The sequence below is a fragment of the Capra hircus genome, chromosome 19 (assembly GCF_001704415.2).
Source record: "Capra hircus breed San Clemente chromosome 19, ASM170441v1, whole genome shotgun sequence".
Lineage (NCBI taxonomy): Eukaryota > Metazoa > Chordata > Mammalia > Artiodactyla > Bovidae > Capra > Capra hircus.
This window is the reverse complement of record NC_030826.1, coordinates 11,357,212-11,375,474: the sequence shown is the minus strand read 5'-3', so window position 1 is coordinate 11,375,474 and position 18,263 is coordinate 11,357,212. Positions and strand designations below refer to the sequence as shown.

Genomic DNA, 18,263 nt, shown 5'->3' with positions numbered 1-18,263 from the left:
ACCCGGCTAAACTATGCGAATGTTCCCACACCACAGGAAGCCACACAGCTCAGACACCCTCCTGATGTCTCAGAGGAGCTGGAGGGAAGTGGCGAAAGTACCAGCCTAAGGCCATCCATCTGACTTCTGAAAGCAGAATCAGTACTTTGCAAGCCGATACACATTATCGTCTTGAAGGTTCTGTCTCATACCTTGTCATTTGAATCTTCACATGATTTTGAAAATTATGAATAACTAGCCATAATAACTAGCATTGTTATTCCTCTTTCCCAGCAGAGAAAACTCAGTGCCCAGAGGTTGAGAGACCTGCACAAAGTCACATGCGTATGTGCGCGCTAAGGCGCTTCAGTCGGGTCTGACTCTGTGTGACCCTGTGGGCTGTCCGTGCCTCTGTCCATGGGATTCTCCAGGCAAGAATACTGAAGCGGGTTGCTGTGCCCTCCTCCAGGAGATCTTCCCGACCCAGGGACTGAACCTATGTCTCCTGCATCGCAGGAAGCTTCTTTACCACTGAGCCACCAGGGAGGCCCTCAGAGTCACATAGAGCAGACCAGAACCAAAGCCTGCGCTCGTGTCCCACGCTTAACCACATGCTCTTTCTGCCAGCAGAGTTCAGTGACCATATAACCGCCTCATAGGTCCAAAGGATCTGGCCCCCTGTGCTCATCTCACCATGTTTTTTTCTTTTAGGTTTTTATTTATTTAATTAGCAATTTTTTGGCTGTGCCTGGTCTCATGGCAGCAAGTAGGCTTTCTCTAGTTGAGTAGGGGCTACTTTCTAGTTGGGGTGCACAAGTATCTCATTTTGGGGGCTTCTTTATTGAGAACCACGGGCTCCAGGGCGCATAAGCTTCAGTGGTCGCAGCACGTGGGCTCAGCAGTTGTGGCTCACGGGGCCTAATTGCTCCCCAGCATGTGGGATCTTCCCCGACCAGGGATCGAACCAGCGTCCCCTGCATCGCAGGGTGGACTTGACTACTGGACCACCAGGGAAGCCCCTCCCTATGGTGTTAAAAATAAGATACATAGTGCTCCATGAAGAGAAGAGACTGCAGCTAGATTCAGAGGGTGCAGGTTACTACTGGGCCTTGAAGATAGACACCGCAGGCAGGGGGAAGAGGAGGAGGGCTGGTTCACCAGTCCATGGGGTACCCCACCTTCTTGGCTCTTGAGAACTAGAGAGTCACCCCCCCCCCAATTAAGAGATTATCGAGCTCATATCCAGACCGCTTCGTTAATGATTTGCCCAAGAGGATGTTGGTGAGTTTGCATGTTCATTGAGCAGCGTGGTAGGTATTTCTATAAGAAAATGGCTTGGTTTTTATTTGTTTACTTTTTTCGTAACAGTCTAAGACATATGAGAAAGCTATTCTGGTAACTTTTCTACCCTAAAGGCACTTCTAAAACTCAGATGAAGCACAGTGAGAAATTAATTCTCTCGTTCAGCTGTTAGCTCTGACTCAAGGGGAGATGACAAGGCCGTGTCTGCGGATGTGGTGACATGAGGTCTCCAGCCTCCTCCTAAGGGTTTCTGGGTGCCTTGACTTCCCTCCACCCACCCTCTCCTTATGATGGCTCTGCTGTTCCTCTAATTCACTGTGTACCATCGGTCCAGAGATGAAAAGATAGGTTTCAACAAACACACTCCTTCTGGGCCGACTCTGTAAACCTGCTCCTTGCGTGAGTGAAGCAGAAACAAAATATGTCGCTTCCTCCTCGTGGGAGGGGTTGGCGTTGCTTACACAGGGAAGGGGCAGAGGAGGCTCTGCTGGCCTTTTTGAACTCGCTTCTCAACTGGGGAAATGAATAACATCCTGATTGGCCCCAGTGGAGCAGAAGTGGAGGAAAAGGAGGGGGAATCCTGGCCCCAGTCTCCAGCCACAGCGTATGAATCGCTTTACCCACAGGCGCCAAACTTGGCACACAGTGCGACCAATGAGCGGAGGGGAAATCATAACCAGATTAACACACTTCGGGGGTCATTTTCACACTTAGTAATGAAGTAGGTATTTTGCAGAGCATGAGCAGAGCCTCCTTCCCAGGCAAACAAGAGTTCCCCAGCCTTCTCCTAGAGGCAGGAAGCCCCAAGGGGGATGGACAGGGACAATCCAAGCATCGATCCTACTTGCCAACACACACACGTGTACACGCACACATTGCCACTTGGCTCCTAGACTTAGCACAAGCTACTACCCTCTCTGTTTGCTTTAATAGAGGGTTAACCCTGGGCCTTAGAACTTGTGTCAACACTTAACACAAGACTGGAACCAAGGGGAGAGGCCGAGGGGCTGGCCACTGAGGGTGGTCTGGGGGTAGATGCGTAGGGCGGGGCGGAGGGCAGAGGAGGCAAGGGAGATGGCCCTCGGGCATCTGCTGGATGCAAGGGGCCTGGGAAGGCCCTGCACGACCAAGGCTCTGTCTGCTCCTGCTCTTCTCAGGGCCAGGAACCCGTCCCCTCCCTGGGCCTCAAGGTCTTTGTCTAGACCCAAACAGGCTCTAGGAATGGTGGGGAGACAGGGCCGGGGCGGGTGGGGGAGCACTGTCAGCCTCCTGCCTCACGGTTTGTGCATCCCCTGGGGGCCTGACTTAAACCCCGATGCTGGTTAATTCCTCTCTCAGGTGGGGCCTGAGAGCCTCCATTCCTGACGGGCTTCCCGCTGCCCCTGGTTGGGGGCCCACCCTCTGAGTATGGAAGGTGTGGAGGCCGGTGGTTCCCCAGTCTCCTCTCTACCACCCGCTCAGCTCCCTGCACTTTCCCTCAGCTGTGAAATGGGGACTAGTAACAGTAGCCTTGCCTTCGTGCCTGGGGGTGTTGTGTGATCAGGGTGGGGAAAGGCCTGTGAAAGCACCTTGAAGAGGGCAAGGCAGTGTGAATGTGAGCGGTTATCGTCATCGTGCAGATTTCTCTGCCTCATTGCTCCCCGCTGTGTGTTCCTGCAGCCGCTCGACTTCTCCTTCCATCCTCCTTGGTCTCCAGGCCTGGGCTGCTAGTCGTGGTCACCAGCCAGGGCTGAACAAATCCCTGGACATGTCAAGACAGGAAATGACAGTTCCTGGGCACCCCACTGATTCAGATGCAGAACAAGCTCCGAACACACCCTTCTGTGATAAATTCAAGCGATACCAGGTGGAGTTCCACCTCCTCCCCCATTGGCTGCTAGGCCAGGAAATGAGGCCAGAAGTCAAGGACAGGGGACCCCAGCAAAGCCCGAGCCAAGCTTCCGGCAGAGTGGCTCACCGGTCCCCACTTCAATCCTACTTTTGTGCCCGCCACAGGCAGCCCCAATGATACTTTCACGTGTCCGGGTCTGTTCACGGACAAGCTGAACGGGTGGCTTCATAGCCACCCCGTGAGCAAGAGACCACGGTGACTGAGGCAAGTCCTCGAGCCATCTGACCCCCAGTTTCCTCCTCCGTAAAATGGGATCACCACTGTCTGTCCTGTCTATGGTACATACTACAGAATCAAAGTGAAATGATTGTGTGAAAAGAGGCCATGATTCTGTGAAATTACATGAGATTTCATTCTTCATGGGAGACTTCCTGCTCCTGTGGAGTTGACTCATGGCCCCCAGTTGAGAAACATCCCTACTTTTGTTTCTGTGCTCAGACACCCCTCCTCCCCCACTGTGGGTTGTCCACCACCCGTCTCCACCTCGGATGGACGGCGTCCCCAGCCACCCCAGCTCCAGTCGGTGTCTCGTGTTGTCCAACACTGCTTTTCTCATCTGGCTCCCCTAAGGCCGAGGCTGAGTCTTTGCTGAACAGCTTTGTTGCAAGGGCCTGGCAAGTAGAGATCCTGACATGTAATATAACTGAGCCCACATCAGAATGGCAGGCCAGGCCCAGAGCTTCATCCCAAGGTGCCTGCGGCAGCAAATCTAATGCACGTTTACCCCATGGAGTGAGGGCTGGTGGATCTTGGCGGCGGAGATTGGTAAAAGCTGACCACATATTCCTAATGAAAATGCCCGTTGCCCGAGCTGAAGGTACCATTTTCAAGGCTGCAGAGTTTGGTGACTGCCAGAATAACAAAGCAAAAAATGGCCAGGATGTTGAACCAGGCAGCTCCAGGACCCACAGGCGCATTCAGGAGCCTCCTGCAGCACAGGGTGGGGGTGGGCAGCTCCCATCCTCTCCCCTCAGCCTCTGCCCCGGGGTGTGCGTATGTGCTTCAGTTACGTCCCACTCGTTGCAGCCCCACACACTGTAGCCCGCCAAACTCCTCTGTCCATGGAATTCTCCAGGCAAGAATACTGGAGTGGGTTGCCATGCCCTCCCCCAGGGGATCTTCCCGACCCAGGGATCGAACCCGTGTCTCTTATGCCTCCTGCATTGGCAGGCGAGTTCTTACCCCTGCTTCCAGGAGCAGATGGCAGTAGCACCCACTGTGCACACGCATCCCTCTCCGGCCTTTGAAAAGCCCTGAGGTTAGCAGGACCCAGGCCTGCAAAGCTGGGCCTCCATCCACCTCAAGCCAGCCCAGGACGCAGAGAAGTCTCATGTGAGGAAATACAGATCCTCAGGGAGGAGCAAAAATAACCCAAAGGACAAGTCATGCTTGCCTGTGCATTTATCTGAAATCCAGTTGTGATAAATCTGATGGTTTTGAAACATTACCCTTAATTAATAAAAATAGAGGATGTCTTAGCCCCAGGTTCCGACTTCAAAATTCTCCTCAGTTGAGAGCCTCAAATTCGGCTTCTTTGTGGAGCACTGTAATCTCTTTTAAGACAAACACAGGATTTTAGTGGGGTTGTTGCCCCCACCCCCACTACAGCTCAATTTCAAGAACCACTTTAAAATTCTGGAATAGGAAGACAGGCTCCACTGAAAATACCCTTCTTGTTCCTGCAGCCATGTTTTTAAAATCAAAATTCAGCCTGAATTTTCATGAGGAAAGTACAGATTTTGGAGGAAGAGTGAGAATCCTGACTGTACCTTTGATATTGTCACCTTGGGCAAAATGTTGCTTCCCTCTGCCTCAGTTTCTTGATCTTTAAAATGGGAATATTAACACCAACCTCTTAGACTTGTTGGAGCGATGTCTCATCCACGTGAAGTGGCTGATCCCAGACAAAAGAGACACTCAACAAATATTTATTATCTTCCCTTTCCTGATATCTGATCACCAAACTAGTTAGATGGAGTCGGGACTGTCCTAGAAAACCTAGTTTGTGTGCTTACTTGTCTTGAGCGATACAGTGGCGTAAAGTCTTTCCGTTCAAGGAGCTGTTAGGTTTCCCAGGATACTGTTGGTCCTGCAGTGTATTCTGAGCCTTGCCGTAAGAGTCCCATGACACTAGGCTGTGTGTGAGCTTTCTCTCCACCCTCAGAAGCCACCCAAGCATCCTAAGGGAATATTTTCATTGCTGTCAAGCTACAAAATGATTCTTCTCTTCCCACCTGGAAGGGAACGAATCTTGACTGTGCCTCATTTAAAGCAGAGGAGGAGAGGGTCTCTGAGATCCTGTCTGGGAAATGCCAGTGTCAGCCTGACTCGGAAAGCTCTGCTGTTGGAGGCACCCCCAGGTCTGGTCCGGGTGTGAAGCCAGTGGAAATTCTCCTTCCTGACATGACTGAACCCTTCTCCCAGACAAAAGGCAGGGCCCTGCTTGGTGACCTCTTGATGATGTGTGAGGGGCTCGAACCTTCATTGGCAGACACGAAAGGGTGTCTCCTAGGAAGCTGTATCCTCTTCATCCACAGGACAGTGGGAGTTTTGGGGGGCAGGGCAGGGTGGGAACCAAAGTGACAGGCAAAGGAACTCGATGTAAAAACCGACTCCTTCCAGGGAGCTCCACTGGCCCTCTCTGATCTGATGTATGAAGTTTGTACAGAGGTGGAGTTGTTTGTCGTCTGTCACATGCCGGTTGGTGCACATTCCTGATAGGAGTTAGTAAGAAACATGCCGGAGGTACACAAGGATGGGTCAACATCGCGTGCAGCCAGCCAGGCCGCTGGGAGAGAAGCCGCGTGTGGGCGGCGGGGCCGCAGGCTCAGGTGCCCCTGCGGAGTCAAGCACAGGGCTCGGGAGCCAGCCCAGCGGGCTTCCCGTCCCGTGCGTGTCACAGGCTCCGCATCCAGGTCCCAGCATGAGTGCTCCTACCACGGGCATTGTTTTCTCAGTTTTCTCCTAGTATTTGTGAGCTTGTTTTACACTGATTATGGAAGTTATAAGAAGCATATAGAGAAGGCTTAAAGTAACAGATGAGTCCCATATAACCCAACTGCCCAGAGGCAACCACAGTTAATAACACTTTACATGAATCATGTAAAGTGGGTATTTTTTTACGATTTCTTTACATTGTTCGGTTTACTATATGAAATACTAATATACTATAGTATATTTACTCTATGGTTTTGTTTTACTTTTTAAAATATATTATTTGTTTTCAGGCTGCACTGGGTGTCTGCTGCGCGTGGGCTCTCTCTCGTCGCAGCTCCGGGGCTTCTCCTGTTGTGGAGCTCAGACTCTAGAGCACGCAGGCTTCCGTAGATGTGGCACCGGGCTTAGCTGCCCCGAGGGATGTGAGGCCTTAGCTTCCCGACCAGGGATCGAACGCATGTCGCCTGCACTGCTAGATGGATTCTTGACCACTGGACTGCCAGAGAAGTCCCTGTGTTACTTCTGTAAGAACAATGACTTAAAGTCGATTCACAGTGTTTCAGGTCTACAGCAAGGTGATTCAGATATGTGTGTTATAGACTTTTTCAGATTCTTTTCCACTGTAGGTTTTTATAAGATATTGAAAAGAGTTCCCTGTGCTATACAGTAGGTCTTCTCGTTTATCTGTTTTATTTCTAGTAGTGTGTATCTGTTGACCTCAAATCATTTAGCATCATCTCTTATACAATTTCTACTATTATAAACGTCGTTTTTCAAGACTACCTAGTATTCTTCGGCCACAGTGAAACATAGTTTACTAACAAATACCCTATTTTTCAAGTGGCAGGGGAGCGTCTGTATGCATGAAGGTTGTTGGCATCTTACTTACTTGGGTTAGGTTTCTAGCAGTAGCATCCCCAGGTCAGTAGTTCAGCATGTTTTTAAAAGGCTCTTTATACTTATTGCCACATTGCCCTTGAGATGGTTTCTATCTGTAATATTCCCATTTTGTTGTTGTTTAGTCAGTAAGTTATATCTGACCCTTTGCGACCCTGTGGGCTGTAGCCCGCCAGGCTCCTCTGCCCGTGGGCTTTCCCAGGCAAGAATACTGGAGCGGGCTGCCATTTCGTTTTCCACGTGATCGTCCTGACCCAGGGATCGAACCATGTCTCCTGCATTGGCAGGCAGATTCTTTACCACTGAGCCACCAGGGAAGCTCAGTATTCCTACTAGCAACAGTCTGTCTCATTTCATCCTTATCCACGTTGACTACAATCCTGTTTATCCATTAAAGAATTTAGGATGACGAAGCACCCTCTCCCCACCCGCAGATGGGGAGATCAGAGGATGTGAAGGGCCTGACCTCGAAGCTAAGAGGCCACCTGTCCTGCCCTCCTGTGCCCCCTGCAGGCATCCTCAGAGAAGTGGGGACACACACCCATGCTGATGCCATCTATGACTCCCCATCAGAGGCTCTGGCTACATAATAACACAGATGCACTTAGGTTTCACGATGGAGTTGACCAGACTAGGAGCTGATATGACTGTTTTCCCCTCCCTGCCCAGTATCTCCCTCGAGCTGCTTGTCTTCTGGCCTGTAAGGGCCCCCACTCACTTCCTAAGCCTCTCACAGATCCCACTGTCCTTCAGCAGAGCTGCTCACACAGCCCCCGGGTCGTCCTCTGTGTTGGAGTGGCCCGGTGGCCCTGTGCAGTTGGCAAAGCACGCGTTCATGTACTGTCCACATTTGTTTCTGGCCGCACTGGGTCTTCGTTGCTCAGGCTTTCTCTCCTGGCGGTATACAGATTTCTCATCGCAGTGGCTTCTCTTTTTGCAGCTTTCAGGCTCTAGAGCACAGGCTCAGTAGTGATGTTGCTTCTTGGCACGTGGGATCAACCAGGACCAAGGATCGAACCCGTGTCCCCTGCGTTGGCAGGCGGATTCTAACCTCTGGCCTACCAGGGAAGACCTTTAGTGTACTACCTGGTCAGATGCTCGTGACAGCCCTGGAAGATATTCGTTTCCCTGTTTTATAGGTGTATTATTATCCTAAGTCTGCCATAACACATTACTACAAATTTGGTGAGCTAAAACAACAGAAATTTATTCTTTCATATTTCTGGGGCCAGAAGTTCAAAATCAAGGTGTTTGCAGCATTGCACTCCCGCCAAATTTTCTGTGGGAGAATCCTTCCTTGCTTCTTCCACGCAAGACTGCTTTACAGGGGTGGTTGTTTGATTAATGGAACTGATTCACAGAAAATGAGGGCTTCCCTGGTAGCTGAGCTGGTAAAGAATCCACCCGCAGTGCAGGAGACCCCAGTTCAATTCCTGGGTCGGGAAGATCTGCTGGAGAAGGGATAGGCTACCCACTCCAGTATTCTGGCCTGGAGAATTCCATGAACTGTATAGTCCGTGGGGTTACAGAGTTGGACACGACTGAGCGACTTTCACTTTTTCACAGAAAATGAAATTTGGTGCCCTTGGATATCTTTGCCACCCCATGGATAGTAGCCTGCACCAAGCTCCTCCGTCCATGGGATTTTCAAAGCAAGAGTACTGGAGTGGGTTGCCATTTCCTTCTCCAGGGAATCTTCCCAACCCAGGGATCGAACCCGGGTCTCTCACACTGTAGACAGACGCTTTACCGTCTGAGCCACCAGGGAGGTCCTTGGATACCCTAGGCACCTCAAACATCATTTCACCATTACTTTGTTAGTGCGTTACTATGAATTACATTGAAGATATTAGCAGAGCCCTTAAATGAGAGTCACTCGTTTATTCTCCATGTGGTTAAGTGGGGAAACTAAGGCCTAGAGTAAGCAGAGAAGCTAATGGGAGAGTTCCAGTTACAGCCTGGATGTCTGGATTTGTCATCTCTATTATAAGCTTTTTAAAGTATGAGTTGTGAACAGACATTGCAGTTGGGCAAGTAGTTGTCAAAATGACTATTTTTTTTTCCTATTCACTATCTATTTTAAAGCTTTTTATTTTATATTGGAGTATAGCAGATTAACAATGTTGTGATAGTTTCAGACGGACACCAAAGGGACTCAGCCATACATACACATGTGTCCATTCTCCCCCAAACTCCCCTCCCATCCAGACCCCCACATAGCATTGAACAGAGTTCCCTGTGCTATATAGTAGGACCTCGTTGGCTGTCCATTTCAAATATAGCGTTGTGTACCTGTCCATCCCAAGCTTCCTAATTATCCCTTCCCGCCATCCTAACCCCCTGGCAACCACAAGTTCCTTCCCTAAGTCTGTGTGTCTGCTTCTGTTTTCTAAATAAGCTCATTTGTATCGTTGCTTTTAACTCCTCTGTTTTACGTTACAAAGAAATTCTTGGTGTCTCGGTTGTTGTTGAACTCCTCTTCCCTGGCTCAGGTGCCTTTGACATGTTGGGCCCTCACAGCTGTCTGTTCACGGACCTCTGATGAGCAGTGAATAGTCCCTTCCTGCTCGTGGCCCTGAGGGCCTGTGAGGACAGGCATGCCGTCAGCACGTCTGGACACATCCCCTGGCTTCCAGCATCAGCCTAGGTGTTTCTGTGCTTTGTTGGTACCTTTCCCTTCTCTTCCTAAGTTCACTTCTGAACTGGAGAAGTAGAGCCTTTAGGAATGACTTCACTCCCAAATCTGAACCTCACAGCCAAATGGATGACTACGGAACAGCGGTAGTACCCTGCCACAAGTTTGGTGAACATTCGATAATCTGAGTCCACAAGATTGCTCTGTACTCTGTACTCCGTCAGTGGATGTGGGTTACAGCTAGCTTGGGAAGTGACCTGAAGGATTGAGAAGGACAGGTGGGGTCCTCCTCTGCCCTCAGCCTCCCTTCCTCATGTCTGTTAGCCATGGCATAGCACATGCTGACACAATGAAACATGCCCGCGGCCACACCTAATAACCAGGAAGCTAATATCCACACCCCATGCTTATGTGAAAGCACCAGTCTGGAGTTCAGTTTGGTGAGCTAGTTTGGAGAGCAGGTGGGGAGACTCTCCAATGGCTGGTCTCATCATGCCTGGGATCATCTCTGAGTTATCATGGATATCATGATCATCACACGCTCTCATCCTGAGGGCTTGTGCCTTGAAGAGCATTGTTTAATGACAAGTTTTACCCTTGGTACCAGGCCTCCCCGGTGGCTGGAAATCAGATCAGCAGGCTCTCATGAAAGTCCAAAGCGGAGGCTGAGCCACAGTCTCCTGAATAGCGAGGGTGTGATTAGACACTATCAGCTCCGAGGACATCCCAGCTCCCCCACGCTGCCTCACCCACTGGTCTTCCCTGCCCCTCGACAGTGGGGCACAAAAGAGCACGTGTGCCCCCAGCCTCCCCAGGACCTTGCTGGCTCACCAGCTGTCACTGGCAGGCCTTTAATGGGTGTGTGAAACCCAAGAACCTGACCTGTTTCTCCTCTGGGGAGACAGTATAATACAGGATGCCCAGTTGGGATGAAGGATTCAGGAAGCTCACCTGTACGAGCCCGACTCTCTGTTATCATCCAAGGCAGATTGTTTTGGTTCTTCCAGTTCCCAGAACCTTGACTCTAAAACAAGTGCACAGAAGACAGTAGGAATTGTTACTGCAGCATTTTCTGCTCACTCACTTAGCTTTTTCCTTCCTCTAATCTTAGCTGCTTTTTCTGCCCACCTCCATTCTCCCCTCACCATGCTGGCCCTAGAGGTATGATCTCTGGGACGATACGCCCAAAGGGTATATTGACTCCAGAGCGACTGTCAAATTTCTCAGATGGTTGTAATCAGTCAATAAACATGTTCTGAGCAAGCGCAATACACAAAGCCCAGTGTTTATTACAGACTTGTGGCTTCTGGAGGAATCCATGCCCTCAGGCGGCTTCTAAACTAGGTTGAAGAGCAGATCGTGTGAATCATGTCAGGCAGCGTGGGAAAGACGCCATGAAACCGATCTCATTAACCTGGGAATCTGAGGACGGGCTTCAGAGGCATCCATCAGCACCCCAAAATGGCCTGTATCATTTCATGTTTGCCAGCACACACATTTCGGGGGTGGTGAGTTTATTGCTTTCACCAGCCTCCCCCCGACAGGTAAAGAACTTTGTAGACAATCAAACTTCGTGGAAGAGCGCTCCTGATAATTTTGATTATCATTATAGCAAGATTTCGTTGCGCCAATGGGACTTAAACTGAATCTTAGAAATATTCCAGGAAGAGTAGGGTGGGAGGTGGGCCTGATGGAAGGGGCTCCCAGGAAGTATCAGGGGAAACTGTCACTCCCAGGACCGGTGACCTTCAGTTGTCTCAGCACTCTCAGTCTCAGTAAAATGCAGATCTGTGAAACGGTGATCACAGCTGCTTCCCCGAGCTTTGTGGGGCCTTTTTTTTTTTTTTTTTTGGCTCACTTTCTTTCCCCACCCCTCAGCACAGTGCTTGACTCATATCACAGTGGACACTAATCCATATTTAATGAATGTGTGAGTTCACCAAAATAATCAACGTGAGAAGGCTTGGTAAACAGCAGAGGGTTGCTTCAGCTAAAGATCTGAGTTGCTAAGTACACGTATTTTGTGCTTTGCAAGCAGCCTGCACTAAGTGTCTTCTCCCCCTTGAAACTGACCCTTCCCCCCGTAATGGGACTCAAAGGGCCAGCCCATCTGATGGAGTGTCTGTGGGCTGGCCAGATGAATGATGGCAGCGTCGACCACGCTGACAAGATATGCAGTTGCCTAAGAGCCCAGAGGTGACCTCACTCTCCCCAGGGCTTGGCCTCTCACCCCAGCGCCTGCTGACGCACACACACACCTGCAGCCCTTCTCTCGCTCCAGGACGAGGAGACCTCGTGAGCTCCTTTGCTGCCCTCATCTGCACTGGAGGGGTGGAAGGATGGGCAGGAAGGGGCATTGCTGAGCCTCTGCTGGGACTCCTCCTCGCCCTCTAAGCAGGACCACTAAGTACCTCCTCTCTGCGGCCTCTCAGGACAGTAGAAATGATTGGGTGCACCTTTGCTGAACACTTGCTTGGGAAGGGGATCCCTGGTGGCTCAGCTGGTAAAGAATCTGCCTGCAGTGTGGGAGACCTGGGTTGGGAACATCCTCTGGAGAAGGAAATGGCTACCCACTCCAGTATTCTTGCCTGAAAAATTCCATGGACAGAGGAGCCTGGAGGGCTACAGTCCATGGGGTCGCAAAGAGTCAGACACGGCTGAGTGACTAATACTTCACTTCCCTTTTGTATCCCCAGTCTCCTACCCCCTGCTTCCTCACAGTGCCCCTGCTGAGAGAGAGCAGATTGGATCTCCTATCAATTTTTCTTTTCTCCTGTGTGCCATCCAACAGACAGAATGGCTCCTCAGCATAATCATGATTTGTTCGTTGTTCAGTCGCTCAGTCTTGTCTGATTCTTTGTGACCCACCCCATGCACTACAGCATATCAGGCCTCCCTGACCTTCACCATCTCCTGGTGTTTGCTCAAACTCATGTCCATTGTGTCGATGATACCATCCAACCATCTCATCCTTTTTCATCCCCTTCTCCTGTTCTCAGTCTTTCCCAGCATCAGGGTCTTTTCCAGTGAGTCGGCTCTTCCCATCAAGTGGCCAAAGTATTGGAGCTTCAGCTTCAGCGTCAGTCCTTCCAGTGAATATGCAGGGTCCATTTCCTTTAGGGTTGACTGGTTTGATCTCCTTGCTGTCCAAGGGACTCTCAAGAGTCTTCTCTAGCACCACAGTTTGAAGGAGTCAATTCTTTGGCACTCAGCCTTTATGGTCCATCCCTCACATCTGTACATGACTACTGGGGAAACCATAGCTTTGACTAGACGGACCTTTGTCAGCAAAGCGATGTCTCTGCTTTTTAATACACTGTCTAGGTTTGTTATAGCTTTAATCATGATACTCCAAGAAACTTGGGCAGGTTGGGAATGGAAAGCATGTTTAAAAGGCCATGGTTGAAGGTGACAGAAGTTTTTCCCAGAACAAGTTAAGAAAGACAGGGGTGATTTCTCCCTGGAACAGTTCTCCAGGGCAGATGCAGCTGATAGAATGAGCTCCTAGCTAAGGACTAGCAGCCTGTGTTCCAGCTCTGTCACTCGGAGACCCTGAGCCTCCCTGAATCTCTCTGCGCTTTCAGCTCCTCTCCCATATGCTGGAGTGGTACCCGTCCCTGCCTGTCAGGATCGTCGTGGTAGTCACCATCTATGATGATGCGTCACATGGTGTAAACTTTTTATTATTAACATATACACGCGCATACCCCTTATGTGCAGAGAACTCACCATACGCCGTTTATCTAACACATACCCCTGTGAGACTGTGTTGGTTTTCCACTTCTATGGATGAGGAGTCAGAGGCCCAGAAAGATAACCGGCTTGCCCAGAGCCAGGACACACACAGCTCCTCTGTGTTGGAGCCTATATTTCTGCTTCCATTCTCCACTCTAACACTAACTCCTGATCTTTTTCTCCTGTGTCCTGTCACTTTGTCCCTTAAAATATTGCAGACTCCTCCGGCCTTTGCCCTCTGTCACGGCCTCTGTCCTACACAGCTTTTGCTATAACATCTTGCTGCGTTGCTTTGTTGTCCTCTTGATTTGCCTTCTGACATTTCTCCCGGTCCTGCTCTCAGCTTACCTGCCCTGACTGCCGAACACAGTCCCTACAAGCCTTAACTGAGCACCTTTCTCAAGGCAGGCACTGTGCTCATGCGAAGTGCGAAAAGGAGCAATGATTCTCTTTCCTTTCCCTGGCTCTGGGACATCTCTGTCCATTAAAAAAAGAAGAAGAAGCTGCTGCCTCAGCCCTGAGTGCACAGAGCAGAGGAGTGTGCCCGTGTATTATTGTTAATCTCCTCTTCTGTAAATTACTAGGCATAGAAGTCCCAGGCAGACCCTTCAGAGAAACACTGGTGCTGTAGCTCTTGATCTTGTCAACCAAGAGTAGGGCGGTGCTGGAGGAGAGCTGGCAGGAACCTCACTTGATCTCTCCCCTCCTTTGACACAGGGCAGAGTGTTATTAGCTCCACTTCAGAAATGGAAAAGCGACATGCAGGGCCCTGCCTCTCCCCACTTAGTGAGTGGACAGCGGGATCGCCAGTCCGCTGGGTGTCATCAGTCCTTGCGTGTCCTTGGGGACTGGGCACCTTTGAGTCATGGTTGATGCTGATACTGAATGTGGGCTCCAGGGCAAGATAAGCGCAGCCCAGGCCTCTGAGGGGCTGACACTGAGCACCCCAGCCCCACTGCCTAGCACCTGGCTCCCCAGGCCCATCACCTGACCCTGCCCAATGGAGAGAGGATGTGGTACGGGGCAGGTCCCCGTTCCCGGGTGCCACCCAGCAAGCTGATCCCCAGCAACCCCCGCCCCAGGTGGGCCTCTTCCTGGGGAGATGCATTTATAGACGCTGCCCATTCCTCCGGCACCAGGAATCCACCCTCCAACTAGGCAAGAGATAAATCAAAGCCAAACTTGGCTGATGACATTCAGGAGCCAGGAGTGACCCCAGCCACACATAGAAATCCCAGCGGACTGGCCAAGGGCCTTTGTCTGGTCAGGAGAGCCCAGGATTATCTGGCCCTCTTTGCTGATGTATGGAGTCACCGGCTGTCGGAGTGTTTACGAATGGTTATCACCTCGATTCTTGGGCCGTTATCAGAGGCAGGGCCGCCTGCCGGGGCTGGGGCTCGCACCCTCTCTATTACCACCTGTCATTGGCAGGGAGTGTGCGCTGACGCTGCCCAGTCCAGGCTGCCGAGGGAAGATAGTTTCTGACGGCTGATCAAAGAGGAGAAGCAAGGCCCGATAAAAAGAGTGTGTGTTGGTGTACTTTTAACTTTGGGAAACATTGGCATTTGCATTTTTTCCCCATCTTCCTGGTGCTGGCAGGAACCAAGCCCAATAAATGTGGTGGATTCAGTTACCTAATCACTGGGGAAAGGGTATGGGCTTAAAGTAACAGAGCATGACTATAATCTCCTTCCAAGAGAGAGCGGCTGAAATAAGCTTTCACAGAAGACTTGCTGTATAATAAAGTCGAATCATTTAAAGGTAGCCTTTGAAGTGATCTTGCATGTAAAGTCTAAGCTTGGCTTTCAGCAGAGCGCCGTGTACTCTTTGGAACTGGGCTGCAGCTCCTGATGGAGGAAAGATCTTTGGGGAAGATGCTGTCACCCAGCCTTCCTGCTACCGTCCCCCCAGATGGTACCCCAGTGATGCGCATGTCTTGGGGAACTCTGTGCAGTGGAGGAGGATGAGGTGTAGACCGAACTGTCAGGGCGTCCAAGTCCTTGAACCAAACCGGCCCACAGACCTGCTGTTGGATCTTGGGACGTAACTTTTCTGAGCTTCAGATGTAAAACGAGGACATTTGGTATAGGTTAGAGGCTATAGTGACTTTGAAAGCATTTTTTTTTTTTTTTAATGTGAACTCGGTAAGCCCTTTTAAAAATGAAGCTTTAGGGGAAGTCCTGTTGCATTAACAGAGTCAAGTAGGGGAGTTTTGCTTGAACCTGGGCAAGGATTCCGTTGCCCTTGACCTCCAGCCTGAAATAGTCCCTGAAGACTTCAGGGGAACCCTGTAGGTCCTCCGAAAACAGTTCAGGGAATTCCTTGGCAGTTCAGTGGTTAGGACTCTTTTTCATGTTTTCACTGCTGAGGGCCCAGGTTCGATCCCTGGTCAGGGAATAAAGATCTTACAAGCCACTCAATAGGAAAAAAAAAAGAAAAAACAGTTCAAAAACTACTAGCCCCATACCATGGCGGTCTCCACGCCCTGAGCTGGTAGCATGAGCTGTCTCGTCCTGCCCCGCGCATCCGTGTTTCACTGTGTTCCTTCCTCCAGCCTCAGGAAGGGCTGAAACAGGCCCTGGGTGGGGGTGGGGAGGTGGCGGTGGGCCAGCGCTGACAACAGCCTGCCCTCTGCAAGGTGACTCAGGTCGGATGTCCCCGTGTGTGCTGCAGGTACCTTCGACCGGAGCGTGACCCTGCTGGAGGTGTGCGGGAGCTGGCCAGAGGGCTTTGGGCTGCGGCACATGGCCTCCATGGAGCACACCGAGGAGGGCCTGCGGGAGCGGCTGGCCGACGCCATGGCTGAGTCCCCGAGCCGGGACGTGGTGGGACCCGGAACAGGTAAAGGTGGCCTCGCACTCCTAGCCTGACTTGGTCGTGAGCGGCGCCTGTGGGTGTGGAGCTTCTCTGCTGGGAGAGGGTGCGTGTGTTTGTCTTAACCCTCTGTTTCTCTAGTTAACATTTTGGTTGCCATCCATTCTGGAAGCTTCTGGTATTGAGGAACCCGGTGCAGAGGGGAGTTCCCATGGAACCAACCCCTGCTCCACGGCCTGCTGCCTACAGACTTGCTGTGGTTCCACCACTGTGTTGTACAGGCGGTGCCTGAAGGACAGCCTTCTCCAGGGAAAGGGACCGCCTTGCCCACTAAGGTTTCAGCAGCCCTTGGGCGACGAGCACTGAGGCAGCACGCCTTCCTCTGTCCTGCTGCAGGCTTTACAGATTGGCGAGTGTCAGTGGGTCCTGCAAGCCCAAAGGGCAAGGATGAAGCAGGCAGGGTTGGTGTGACCACTGCCCCCACCCCCACCAGACAGCTTTTTCTTATGCTGCCTTTGGCCTTGGTACTGTTGTCTGGCAGTGAGTCCAGCAGTTGGGGGCTAGAGCAGTTTCTTGCATCTTTGGATGATTGGGTGGGCCCTGCCCCAGGCAAGCAGCTATAAGCACACACACACGCACACACACAGGCACGTGCGCACACACACACACACACGCACTTAGGAAAGGCCATAACCCCTCCATCTCTACAGAATTACAGTACAGCCTGCCTCTCCTTTTTCCTAAAGCTCCTCCTAGACATCTGTGCTGTTAGTGAGGGGTCTAGCTCAGTGTTTATGTCCGAGGAGGACCAGCTGACAGGCGTCTTCTTGGTGTTCTGAGGTCACCAGGGGATGGAGCACAGGTCCTCAGATCCTGGCTGCAGGCCTTCCTGCTCTTGCCTGCCTGAGTCCTCTCAAGCCTGTTGTCCTTTACTGCTCATCCCCGCTCCATGCGCCTCCTTGGAGAGAGGATCCCAGGGAGGAGAAACGGACACACCTGGGGCAGGAAGTAGGACCAGCAAGACTGAGAGTCAAAGCATTTTTGGCAGAACTCAGAATGCCTGACATTATCGCGCAATCCCGATTCCCTGTGGAACCTCTCAGTCTTTTAGATCTTTGGGTGTAGCGGTTAAGTTTTCCCTCTCTTCTTTCCCATTCCATTCAGTTCCTCTGTTTCTGTCCTAAGAGGATAGAGACATATTGTCCTCAACTCTACCTCCACAGCATTAGCTTCATGCCTGCCCATAGCGCTCGTGTGATAATTGGCAAACGAACAGAATAGATGCAAGAGAGGGAGTTGGCTAGAGATGGAGAGGTGCCTTATCCAGCCACGGGAGACCGCCGTCTCTGAGGACCAACCCCCCGACCCCCGCTCCATGCCTCCTTCTTCCCTGGAAAGGAAGATGCAGGCCTTGGAAGCTGCAGCCAACCATGTTCTACCCTTGACTCCCACACACACAGGCACACCACCTCTCAGCCCTCCTTGTAAAATCCTCTGACTTGTGAACGGCAGCTCATCACACCATTGTTCTCCCACCTGGACCCAGAGATGAGGAGCAGAGCCATTATCAGCGGACTTGAACCCCATGTGGCTTCCCTGGTGGCTCAGATGGTAAAGAATACGCCTGCAACGCAAGAGACCCGGGCTTGATCCCTGGGTTGGGAAGATCCCCTGGAGGAGGAAATTGCTACTCACTCCAGTATTCTTGCCCGGAGAATCCCATGGGCAGAGGAGTCTGGCGGGCTACAGTCCATGGAATCGCAGAGTCAGACACGACTGAGGGACTAACACTTACTAACCCCATTTTGCTCAGAAGCTGGAAGAAAAGCTTTTCCCTTCATGAGCCTCACTTGCAGCCCAGCTTTCCCCTGTACCCTGGGGCCCCGTCCAGCCCCGCTCACACCAGCAGGGCCAGTGGCACCGGACACATGCCCAGGAGCCACTCTTCCAGGGCCAGAGCGGCTCAGGGTCGGCCCTCCTCCCGGCCGCCTTCCTCGGAAGCCCCGGAGAGCCCGCCGTGTCATCCAGCAGTCAGACGGGAAGGCGTGCTCAGGCCGGGCTGGGGAACTTCAG

General features: G+C 51.5%; 1 protein-coding gene across 8 annotated transcripts in view; it reads left to right on the top strand.

Moving 5' to 3' along the window:
* The window catches only part of BCAS3 (BCAS3, microtubule associated cell migration factor), a 592,226-nt gene that overhangs the window by 553,080 nt on the left and 20,883 nt on the right, over positions 1-18,263 (top strand). For all 8 annotated transcript variants that reach the window (XM_005693141.3, XM_005693143.3, XM_005693140.3 and 5 more), the window contains one exon: positions 16,050-16,217. In XM_005693141.3, coding sequence (XP_005693198.1) covers positions 16,050-16,217 — 168 coding nt within the window. The remainder of the gene's footprint in view (positions 1-16,049; positions 16,218-18,263) is intronic.